The 12795-nt window shown below is 35.8% G+C and overlaps 1 protein-coding gene across 1 annotated transcript in view; it reads right to left on the reverse strand.

Moving 5' to 3' along the window:
• Positions 1-9571: 9571 nt before the first annotated feature.
• The window catches only part of SCGN (secretagogin, EF-hand calcium binding protein), a 32794-nt gene continuing 29570 nt past the window's right edge, over positions 9572-12795 (reverse strand). Inside the window, exons 10-11 of the mRNA XM_072411583.1 lie at positions 12303-12371; positions 9572-10099 (exon numbers count right to left, since the gene is read on the reverse strand). Of these exons, the coding sequence (XP_072267684.1) occupies positions 9971-10099; positions 12303-12371 (198 nt within the window). The 3' untranslated portion in view covers positions 9572-9970. The remainder of the gene's footprint in view (positions 10100-12302; positions 12372-12795) is intronic.

Below are 12795 nucleotides of genomic sequence, written 5' to 3' on the forward strand. Positions count from 1 at the left end.
TTTCATCATGTCTGTATTATGTGTTCAAACTCCATTGGATGCCCACATTCTCCCAGATCTACCCAGAAACAATCTTCGGCCACCCCAGTAAGAAGCCCTCTGATCTAGTCAGGCAAACAGTGGCAGTGACTATCAATTGATTGGAAAATGCACAGTTCGTGGCACTCTTGATCAAGATGGGACCAATGCTTTGTTTGACTTGCTGCAGCTTCTAGTGATACAGTGAAACTGACTTAGTGCAGTTAACCAAGAGTATGCAGTTTAGGTACAGAGAAGGAGCCTATATAACAGAAATAATAAAGGTATGTTTGGAAGTAAACTTTATTTTATTGTATTTAACCATTAGGGTGAAGGTGAAAATGTAGAAAGGTGTGTAAACCGTCTTGGTATATATAGGGCATTGTTTAAATGGTTAAAAATATGTTTTCTTGGGACTGTCTGTAAACTAGTATTGGGCTAAGAGACAGAATTAATAAGCATTTGTTCTGTGAAACTGATAGTTTAGGTGCACCCTGTGGTTAGTTCAAGAATCTCTGAGAAAAATGCATCTGCAGAAGGTCACTTTGAGCTCTGTAAAACTGATAACGAACCTCCCATGTCCTTTGTCTGTATGTACTTTATTTGATTGTACGCTGTCTGGGTGGTTCCTCTCTGTGACAGCTTTTATTCTCTCCAGAAGTGCAGCCTGGCTAATTATCTGCTTAAACTGGGGTACCACAATGCCAGTATCTCTGATGTAGAGAAAACACAGATCCTGTCTAATCATAATGTAAAGCAAAATTATTAGATGTATTAAACAACTTGTATAGATTACTGTAATTTCATTTGCCACTGTAAGCTGTGTACATTTCATACTCAAGGCCATTTAGTGGCTAAAGTTCAAGCAAGTTTGTACTGCAATATTTAAACTTATTCAAAATCTAAATTTAGTTATGCAATGAAAAGTTTATGTATAAGTCTTGGTTTATCAAAAAATATATTTGTCACACCAATGAATTCACCATCAATGTAGATTGCAGACCAAATTTTATTCTCACAGTATATAATATGAACATGTGTCCAAATATTCACAAAAAGAGTGGTGGCATATCTAAAGTAAAATGCTATTTTCTGTAATGTTTAAAACTGGAATTGCAGTATGCATTGGCACCTTCACCCTACAAACCATCACCTAGTGATAAACATCAATGAGTCATTCAATTCATTATGTCTAATCAGACCTAGCATTTAGGGGGCTTTTTTTAGTCTGTGTAAAATCAGTCTGTGATCAGGGTTGTTGGGCTGCTTCTCTCTCTATTAAAATATACAGACTGCAAAACCCATTTGTTTTCCAAATACGTTTTTCGAGATTTTAATGAATGAGCAAAAAACAAGAAATTTGCCAGAAGTTATACATTAATCAACCAAGAACAAAAAAAAAGCTTAGCTAGGAATACAGAAAATATAGGAAAATGAAGGTGGTGAGACTAGCTCATAGGAGCACAATAGTTCCTGGCAATAATGGCTTGCTCTGTCTTTGGCTACCGGTCTGTTATACCATCTCTGCTCCCAGGCACCAGTTGCCTGTTGTAGTATTTAGCCTGTCTAACCTGTTGCTGATGTAATTATCTAATAGATTTCCTTATGCTGTCTGGACCAACCTTTGGTTCTGACCCTGACTTTGCTTGTCTTAACCTTTGGATATCTTGTTTAGTGGAATGATAACCTGTGTATCCCCCTTGACCCTGTTTCTGGACTTGTCTTTGCTGGATTTTCTGTACTGTGTATTAGTAGATCACATAGTAACTGACTCGCAACTTCTCATTGTGTCATCTGTCCTGATTTTTTAGGGCTCCTGGTTCTCTGTCAGTACTTCCCAGAAGCCATCTTTTGTGCACTGAATTCCTGGGGGCCATCTGTGTGATGGGATGGCGCAACTAACCTCCCGAAGCTAAACAGGGCTTACTATAGGTGAAAAAAGTAGAGTTAGATTGAGGAATTGGTATTTAGTGAGCCCTGGCACAGGACCAGGATCTTAAAAGATGTATCTTAGGGGAATCGGAACATCTCCTCATCTTTACCTTTCTATTTCTTACTTTCAAGAAAATTGAAAAATTAACAGGGTTATATGCATCTTCAACTTTCAGTATATGCTCATTTTGAATTAGTTTTCACTGATTTGTGAGCTGGTCTGTCTTCATTGTTTTTTCATTCCTGCTTTTTTATGCTATCTCAGCAAATAAAGTCTAGTGTGATTGTTTGATTGTTAAAGTTTGATTATTTCCTTATATATATTTTAATATTTTGTTGAGGTTCTTTATTTATTAGGCTATGTCCCAATCTTAGAATTCCTAATATTGTTGTACTCTAGTCTTTTGTTACATAATGAATTTGTAAGTATAGACTGTAGAATCAAAATGGGTTATACTTACAATTGTTCTGAATATTAAAATATATTTAAAAATCCAATTAATCTATCCATGCCTACAACCAATTGTTCTTTAAATAATAAAATACATATTAAACATTGTTTATAATGAACAGAGAATGATTGCTTGCATTTAGAGTGCCATTAATGTAAAAAATTAAATTAAAGAACTGCATGAAAAAAATAATTTTTCTCCTTTAACTGAGTGTACTCATGGTTTGGAAAAATATATAACTGTTTCATAAAAGTTTTTTTTAATATCAAACGTGTTCTTCTGTTAAAAAGTGTATGTAGCATTAATGTTAAATACATGTCTACATAAAAGCAATATGAACACATGATGTTGGTAGCAGGGCTGGAAAACCATCTGTCCTGTCCTGTCCTGCATACCTGTTCTTAATGCTGGTGCTAGGATACTAATATCTAACTGTTGTTCAAGACAGCCATATATCTTGTACCTAATAATAATGTCATATGTACATAGGTCTTTAATATTTTGCCCTACTTATTATTACAAAAGTATTTAAATAGTACAATCCATATGAAAAAGACAATTTTAAAGACAATTTATAGTGTTTGTTATCCACTTCTATATATTTTTTTTTATTTATTCACCGAGTGTTAAAAAGTCTAAAGCATTCATATATTCACTGAAAAACATTGTAATGGACTTATTCTTTGGATGTTAGTAGACATCTGTTTGGTCATTTGGGATTTGGTCATTTTAGTGGATTATTGGATCTGGACAAGAAGGAGTGAGGCTTCTTGTTTTTCAGAAATTTAATTAAGAGAATCTGAAGGACAGTTATATAACCAGTTTAGATTTAAATAGTGCTTAGTGAGGTTATTTTCCAGTTTTAAAACTCCCTAATTGCTTTGACTGAATTGATCAGGAGACAGAGTTTCTTCATAAAGAACTTTGTGATGTTGATTTGGTTTAAAATTTGGGACCCAGAACAGGGTATACTGTGTTATTACCTGTCATTTGGAATATATGAGACGCAGGGCTACGTAATTAAAAATGTTCAGCAGTGAACAATTACAAGTACATAATGGGCACTGAGTGATAACAGCAGAGGGATGTATTTTAGAATTGAATTCATTTTAGTGCTACCCAAGACACCATCTTCAGATCGACATCAGTTATGCTATTCACTGCTCCAGAGAGAATTCCATGATTCGAGGAGAGGCAGCTTCACAGTTAACTATGTGAAAGACCACTGTGTTTTTGAAATGTGCATTTCTTTCTAAGTCACCAATGTATTAGTGATAAAACTACATTTATGCTTTTTAAATTGACCCTTTAGTCTGCTCCTTACCTAACCTCCCCCATAACTAAGACTTAACAGGTAAGCAGGTTATTTCAAAAATAACCTGAAACATCCATATTTAAACCATGAAACATATCCTGAATGTAACTCCAAAACCTTAATTTCACTTTGTATCATTAAAACACTAACATCAGACCTTTGAATAAAACTTAGTTAAAGCTGAACCTTTAACTAACAGCCAACATAATCATAAACTTTCAGCCATTTTGATTTTGGATAGAGTGTGAAGTACATAGTATACACCCGAACCTGCACTAGTGTGACAGGGGCAGGTGTATGTAACGTACATTGTGCAGCAGTCATGTGTAAGTAATGTACATAGTGCAGGATTGGGTGTATACTATGTGCAGGGGGCAGGTGTATGTAACCTACATTGTGCTGCGGTCATGTGTAAGTAATGTACATAGTGCAGGATCGGGTGTATACGATGTACATAGTGCAGGGGTCAGGTGTATGTAATGTATGTAGTACGGGGGTTAGGTGTATACAACCTACACGGTGCAGAGGATCCCAAATATATACAGCCCAGCATCTGATCTTGGGAGAGCCTTGGGTGTGTTTACAAAGGCTCATAAAAGTACAGCTATGCAGTTATAGTGCATTGTTTTGTAAATAATGTGAATTCAAATATATAGCTATAAATTTCTGTACTTGTGCCTGCAACATATTTCACAACACCAGATAAATGCCTTTGCAATAAAATGTAATTGCTCTATAATGTTTTCCTTCTTTAAATGTGTTTGAAAGTGCTTCTTTTACACCCCTCTAGTTTAAGTGCCTTACAAATTTTCTTATGGCTCTAAAATAACTAATTTTTTTTGTAAGAAAATGATATATTTGCACAAATTATATGGCAGTGACACATATGGACTGTGGGAAGATATTTCTTCTATTGTGTTATTTTTATGTGCCCTGTGCCTTTAATTGTTAACTCTACAATGCACACAAAGAGGTTATGTCCCTGCTGAGACTTATAATGCTGCATGAAAATTTAGCAATTGCAGGTGCAGTGGAAGACTTCAAAAATTATAGTGTGTGGCTATAAGTTGGCACAATCTATGTAAAGTGTCTTTTTATAGCTGAACTTTTAAAAACCGTATAATTACATGGCAGAGTCCCATTCAGTGCATGTGCGAGGGTTTTATTAGAAGAACTTGCTTAGGATCAGCCATGCGCAACAAGTTGTTAATGAATGCTGAATAATCCTTAACGCTTTTATTAAAGAAAACAGCTCTTTCATATGGCAGCAGATGGTGAACTAATATTTACTTTATTGTGGATAATGGTGGCAACAAAGATTACACAGATCAAAACATTGTGTTAAATGCAGAGCCCATGCTCTTTGCCAAAGCCACTCAGGCATGTCAATGTGATTCCTTATCTGAAATTCCAGTATGACTTTTTGATTGCTGCCTAGCATTCTATGTAGAAAAAAAAAACTGTATGCTGAAAATTAGTATTTGACCTGTCAACAGTTAAATCACTGCTAACCATCACGGTCCACAGGATATATTTACAATAATGAAATGTAAAGGGGGCTATAGAACTACCTGGAGTTACCTCTCGTGTTAGGTCAAGGAGCTGCCACCATTGAAGAATGTTCCCATGCATTGGAGAGATCCAGCACCAGTGGCTGAATGAAGATTTGTTTTTGGACCATTAAGTTGATATGTGGAATGAGGAGGCCCTGAACGAAGAGCCACCAAAGAGGGGGGGCTTCCATGCCAAAGATACTCCACTGTCCAGGAGGAGCACTGGTTGGGGATCTCCCTTTAGACAATCAATGTTGAGAAGTGTAATGATGGGTGTAGTCAAAAACAGTACCGCAGTTGTTGTCCTCTAGGCAAAATGTAATTCTGGTGATTTCTGGGGATGCCAGTGTGGAGTTTTAGTTTACACAAATATCAGCAACAATAGGGCAACAAGCATGTGGAGTAAGATTCAGGTAGTCTGATTTTGACCAACCCAGCAATCTGAATCTGTGTTCTAAGGGGCTGCTGCATTGAGTGTTTACCTTTTAGGCAATCTTAACCACCTGAGCGTTACACTGAGGTCTAGATTTCTGTACCAAAAGCGATCCACTGTTTTTCATGAAATTTTTTTTTTAAATTGTAGACCTGTAACTTACAGAAATATGTCCGAACAGGGGTTCTAGTGGAACACAAGATACCGGCCGGCATCTTACCGGTCCCGCTGGCACCCGACGCTGGAGATCGACGGACGACGATGGACAGAGGACGACGCTGGAATGGGAAAACGACGCTGGAATCCTTACCTCCATGGTCCCGCTGGATGTGCACAGCAGCACCATGGAGGTAAGGATGTGACAAAATTACGGGGTTAACCATCCTAGCCATTTTTTTTTGCCCGTACGAAGGTCGGGCATACCGGCTAGGTGGTTAAAGAACTGTTTTTAAAGCTTGTAAACAATTCTGTCATTATGCCTGCTACCAAAAAGACATTACCTTCTGCCAATTCTGCAGAAGAAATTTGGTCTGCATTCAACACCTTTGGCTTTGTCCTTAATGATGTCTCTGTTTGGGATATGAATGGGTATTTGGAACAGCTACAGCTTCCTCAACGACTCAAAATAGTATTGTTAGGCCTCAAACTCCTAAGTATTTTTCCAGTTGCTAACAATTCAAAAGGCATGGGCACATTAAACAAGTGCTCATGAGGCCTGCTTAAAAGTATCACTGCTGATTGATGTAAGAAAATGAGGTGCACATTTACTTATTCCCTCACTGGCTAAAGAATTTTTTTGACAAATTGTAAAAAGAATGAAAATAACTAATTACTAGAACTTTAAGGAACTGATTTCCGGACTTTTGCATATATTTAAATGTAATTTGTTAAAATTATTTTGTTATGGGCTTTTTGGCATATAAAATATATCACACATATGCATTTTGCACACATAATAAAAACTTCCATCTAGTTTGGCATATATCATAATTTAGACAATATGATTAGCTTGGTTAACAACCACAATAAAAATTCACCTATTCAGGTATTGTACTTAATTACTACCAAAACAGCAGCTGGCTCAATGTGTTTTACATTTAACCGCATTGTCATTCTAGGTGGGCATTTAATATTGATAAGAGAGCTGCATTTTTTCAGCAAAGTCATTTCTCACCAAATACCCCATTAGGATCATAATTAAGTATTTCTGTTTTGGAAAAAATGGCTCCCCACCATCCTTCCCACCTCTTAAAAGAAAAAATACTTTATAAATGATCTTTATTAGGGAATTGGTGAGGCTAGGTTCCACCATACCATAAAGTCCCTGAACAAAAATGGTATTGGTATGTATTTGTCCTTTTTAATGTGAGCACAATTTTTTTGTTATGATGTGCAAAGAATGTTACCTTTTATCAGGTAATAAATGTGGACAGGTGCTGCACTCATTGTGCATCAATTACAGTTTTTCCCCCATATTCTCATTCTCCTTCTCAATTCCTATATTCAGGGCAGGCTGGAAGTACGTCAGGAACTGTACTATCCAGCATAAAGAAAAGTATTTTGTAAGTATGGGGCAGCAATCTGGCAATGTTTTACACTTGAAATGAGGTAACATCTGTTCACACATCAGAACACAGAAGTCTATTTATCTGAAGTGAAGCTTTAAGTAATAGAAAAATGTTACTCTTGATCACATGATAAAACCATGTCAATTAACCTTTGAACTAGTATTAGTTTCATAACAGTGTAGAAAGATTACATAAAAATATATTTACAGCGGATAATAAAAACTAATAACACCTAACATTCTAAGTTATGTTACTAGTTCTGTGCGTCTTCCTCTTTATAAAAAAACTACTTTATTTAAAGCATACATAGCCCACAAGATTTCAGGGCTGGTTATAGCTCCTAAAAGATAGTAATTCAGGTCTCCAGTTTGATTAATTTATTTTAGATGATAAAGGAGATAAAGCTTTTATTAGGCAAGGCAAGAATAATCAGTTAGGTAAGGCTCCCAGCTTAGTGTAAATGCCTTTTTAGTAGCTGTGATATCTGCCCAGTTTTGTTATTAGGAAAATTTCTGATAGTTAAACCTAATGCAAGCAGTTTTTCATGTATAAAAGTGGATTCCATCTAAATATCAGTTTACAGCATTCAAAAAAAAAGAGCCTGAACGTTCTACATTTAAGTGTGATCAGACAGGTCAATATTGTGTAAAAGGACAGACAATGGCCCGATTTATTAAAGCTCTCAAAGGCTGGAGAGGATACACTTTAATCAGTGAAGCTGGGTGATCCAGCAAACATGGAATGGATCTGGTCCAGGATTCAAAACATTTGCTAGCAAATAGCTAATGCCTTTTAGGAAATCCATTCCAGGTTTGCTGCATCCCCCAGCTTCACTGATGAAAGTGTATCTTCTCCAGCCTTGGTGAGCTTGGTACCTGCATGCATCAGCTTTTTTTGCCAGGGATAATGTATGGTCAATAATTATATACACAGATACTTTAGACTTCAGAAGATGTATAGTATGGAAGGACTGTTTCTTTGGATTTCTTTGGTTGTATCAGTTATGGCCAGCAACAGGTATTTTTATACTTTTTTGCTGATATAGAACAGCCAAATATCTAAGATATCAAAATAATACAGAAGAAGCAGAAAGGCAAGATCTGCTTTAGGCAGATCTTGATCTAATGCCTAATTAATTTGGTATCAGATCCTTTTTGTTCCCAATAGACAGGTGTCTATTTATAGATATAGGTGTGCTGTTTCACCTTCAACGGACATATATATGCCTTTTCGCACAATTTCTGATTGCTACAGTACATCTGGGTGATTGTTCATGTCTGTATAGGCAGGATTGTTGGGTTAACAGAAGACTAATACAAGATCAATCCTGGAAAAAAAAAAAAAAAAAATATATATATATATATATATATATATATATATATATGAAAATATAAATTGTATGTATGTAGGCTGTCTAAAAATTAGAAAATTGTATCAACTGGTAAGCAAATGTGCAAATGTGTGGGGAGTGGCATGTGCAGATCGACCACCCTGCTACCTAAAATTGTTTAAAACAAGTGAAAAGCCAGTATCATAGTATCACTGTCGTTTTTCTATTTAGCAAGTGTCAGTAATTCTCCTATTTCATTGAAATTGTGGAGGATGGAGATTTTTTAGGCTCAAGCAATATTATGAATGGCACTGACAAAGATTAGAAAACAGTAGCATTTAATTTCATACAAAGCTTTCCAAATGCTTCTGAAGAACAGTGGCTTCAATATTGCTCTCAAGCCATTAGATGTCTAACATTGGTGTGCTAAGGAGTCTTCTTATGTTGATGTGGAAAAATAGGCACTGTATTGAATCAACCAAGGTTAGAATAAGGGACACTTTTACATCTCGAAGCAAAGGAAAATAAAAATAGATAGTGAAATGTGAGTTGAATGGTAGTTCACTAAAAAGGGCCCGGACCTTTCCCTGAATAATAGCTATGGCAAATAGACAATGCAAATGGACAGAAAAATCAGTTCAAAGATCCTAAAGGTAGTTCAAAAAAGGTTTGTTTGCAAAATAACCAATTACAATATATGTGCACCACTGCTTGTGTTCCAGAGGCACAGCACTGCACTGTTGTATATTTGAATGCTGGATGCAGCTTGCGTGCCTATGGACCATGTTCCCCCTGAATTGCACTCCCCTTCACACAAGGTCTGACCTTTCATATATGGCAATGGTTATTGTATGTATTTTTTCCTTGGGTTGACAGAAGAGTTTCTGTAACCAAGACTAATATTGACCTGTTAAATACTGATTTTTATTGTGAACAGACAGGTAAACAATAACTCACAATTAGATAGCTATTTTTAAAAAGAACATATGACTTTATTGTTCCACAACAGTGCAAGATGGCAAAAAGTACATGCACTTTTAAAGTGCTATAATTAACTATAACTGTCATTTTCAACAAATATTACAGCTAAAATTATGAAAATGAAATATGCATTGTGTGTTTCATTAGATTGGTATTGAGAAAAAACTTTCATTTTTATTCATAGAAGTAAACAATTTTGCTAGGAACATCGTAATTCATCAAAAGCCTTTCATGCTCTCCAATTGTGTCTGCTCATGCATTTAACTTTTATTTGTTCCTAACTCCACAATGACTAAGTGTGACAAGGATCTGACGCAGAACATGGTTACTCCTAAACCAGCAAGTTCTGACATAAAAAGAGGCACAAAAAGGCAGATTCTCCATCACTTCATGGGCTTATTTTCAGACCAAGACATAAAGCCAGCTCAGACTTCTGGATTTTACCATCTCTGTTTACATCACAATGGTTTAGTAGAATCTTACGGAATTTATCCAGATCCACGCCACTGATACTTGGCTGTTAACAAAATTGAAGAAATATAAAATTAGCAAATATATGCTAATAAAATTTAAGCTAATTTAATACATAACACCATAAACATACTCTGTTCATGTACATCTGCCCCAACCAAGACAGTGTGTTACAGAAGTACCACCACCATGCTTTACCTTTCTTAAGGAGGGGCTCTGCCAAAACATTTTTCTATTTTTTTTAAATATTATTATTATTATTATTATTATTATTAACAAACAGGATTTATATAGGGCCAACATATTACGCAGCGCTGTATATAAATATATATATTTTTATAACTACTTTGCCAGAACTTATAGGAAAGTGATCTTCAAGATGGACTCCAAATTGGTTGAATTGACAAATGCTAGTTGGGAAAGAATGTGGATTTAAGATTCTTCCCACAGTTAGGGATTTCTTCCCACAGATATTACGGGTTCTTCATGGACATTATTAACATTATTGGGATTCTGTTGGCATGTTTGAACTCTGAGGATATTTATGAATTCTATTTCTGCACTGATTCTTAGTTGTATTGACATAGTGAGATATACATATTTTTTGAAGATAATATAGGATAAATGTCCTTATGGGGTTATGTTCCACCATATATTAGAGAGCATGTTTTTAGTTTTGTACTGGTAGCTGATTTAGGTTATGTGTAAAAAGCTGGACTTTCTGCTGTGATCACCTATGCCACTACACATTACTTCCCCTAGACTTTGTTAAAAACTCCCCTGAAATATACCTCCAGTATATTTTGCTATGTGCTTTTAAATAAATGGGGTTTATGTTGTTTAGTTCTCTCTTGTTGACTATATTTGACGGATATAATAAGGTGACTGGAGGAGAGTTGCTTTGGGATTAGCACCTATTCTATAGACATACTATATTTAAGGTCTGTTTTATATGAAGAGTACAGATTAAGTAAGGGAAAGATGAGTTTGACTGAGCATGGATTTGACTTGGAGTTAAAGAATTTTTAATTTAACACTTTAATTTAATCTCCTCATCTCAGGTTCTACAATTGCCCACATTTCTCAGATAAAAATAGGAAATAGTGATTGTTAGGTGATAGGTGAAATGTTTGTTTTGAAAGAAAAACTTGCTTGAACATAAAGTACCTTTAACGTAAAGAGATTAAAGGAGTTACAAAATTTACAGCATTCTGTTTGTTCATGGTTGTAGTTTGTTGTTGGAAAACCTAATGTTTTATGAAATCCGGACAAATCAGTTATACCCTTTTAAAATGTCAAAGTCAACTTGTTCCTTAATCTTTTTCAGCAAAATAATTATTTAACTATCCATTATGACCTTTGCAAGGTCAGTAAGTAATCTACTCATACTATGAAATCTCATTTTAATCAGCTTTAATCACAGCGTAGCTTTTGTAAAAAGTCAGAAACCAAGCGCCTGAAGGTTTGCAATATACTACATCAAAAATGCAGATGTGCAATGCTTTCGTACAAATTTTTCCTATTTATTATTTCCAAGACTAAAAATGCCTAATTTTTTTTCAGGTAAATATGGATTTTCAAAAGTGTCCAGTGTAAATGTGATCTTGAAGATGTCCCCAAACAGAAGGGAAGGATACAGAAGGTGTAAGTAAATTTTCTGAATGGTTCACCTGTTCATCTTTTTTACTTACCGTATTTTTTGCCGTATAAGACGCACTTTTTCTTCCCTAAAACTGGGGGGGGGGAGTTGGTGCGTCTTATACGACAAATGTGTTATAAAATAATTAAAATAGGATACTCACCCGATACCCGATCCTGCGTGTGTCTCCTGTCCTCTCTGGCTGCAGCGTGTGTCTCCTCCTGGCTGCAGTGCAGAGCGAAAGAAGCCGGCACAGTGCCCCCTGCTGATCCCTGCCCTAACCGCCGTACAGTGGAAAAAAAGGTAAGAATGGCACAGAGTGATCAGAAGGGGAATTTAAATGGCACATAAGTGATCAGAAGGGGAATACCGGTATGAATGGCACATGAGTGATCAGAAGGGGAATAATCTTTCAGAATATTTTTTTACTAGATTTTCCTCCTTTAAAATTGGGTGCGTCCTTTATTCCGGTGCGTCTTATACGGCGAAAAATACGATATACATAAAACCTAAAACACATTTCAGCTAAATATCCACTTTGGCAAGGAGTAAGCTGATATTTATGACTTATTAAATAATGTTTAGGTTTTAAATCTGTTAGGAAACTCACCTTCACTAGTTCCATCATGTCTTTGACAAATCCATCAACTTCAGGCCCCTCAAGGGCTCCTGTTTTGCTCTGTAAAATAAAACATGTGGTTTTCACTATGCCCAAAAGTACAAATAACCCATATCTGTAAATTTATTATATGGTATTTATTTGTTGTTAATCAAAAATGGTATCCTTGTTGTTGAACTTTGTGGTGAAGCAAAGCGTATGAACTAAGACTTTGAGTGAATGACAAGAAAAGATAGATTTTCTTGTACTCTGTAGGGGCTTATGGTTATTAGCATGAAACCATCACTAGTAGTTACTTTGGAATGACATGCACTGATATGTGATCTTACTTCTCTGTACTGTATAAACTCACACAACATCAAGAACCCACAATTCCTTTGTAGACCACAAAGTCCTGCATCCTGCAAACATATTCAGAGTTAAAATGAGTGTGTGATAATGGAGCCTTTAAAAACTTAGCCCGCTGACCATATTTCTCAGTCTG

This window comes from Pyxicephalus adspersus, chromosome 5, assembly GCF_032062135.1.
Source record: "Pyxicephalus adspersus chromosome 5, UCB_Pads_2.0, whole genome shotgun sequence".
In the NCBI taxonomy this organism is placed as follows: Eukaryota; Metazoa; Chordata; class Amphibia; order Anura; family Pyxicephalidae; genus Pyxicephalus; species Pyxicephalus adspersus.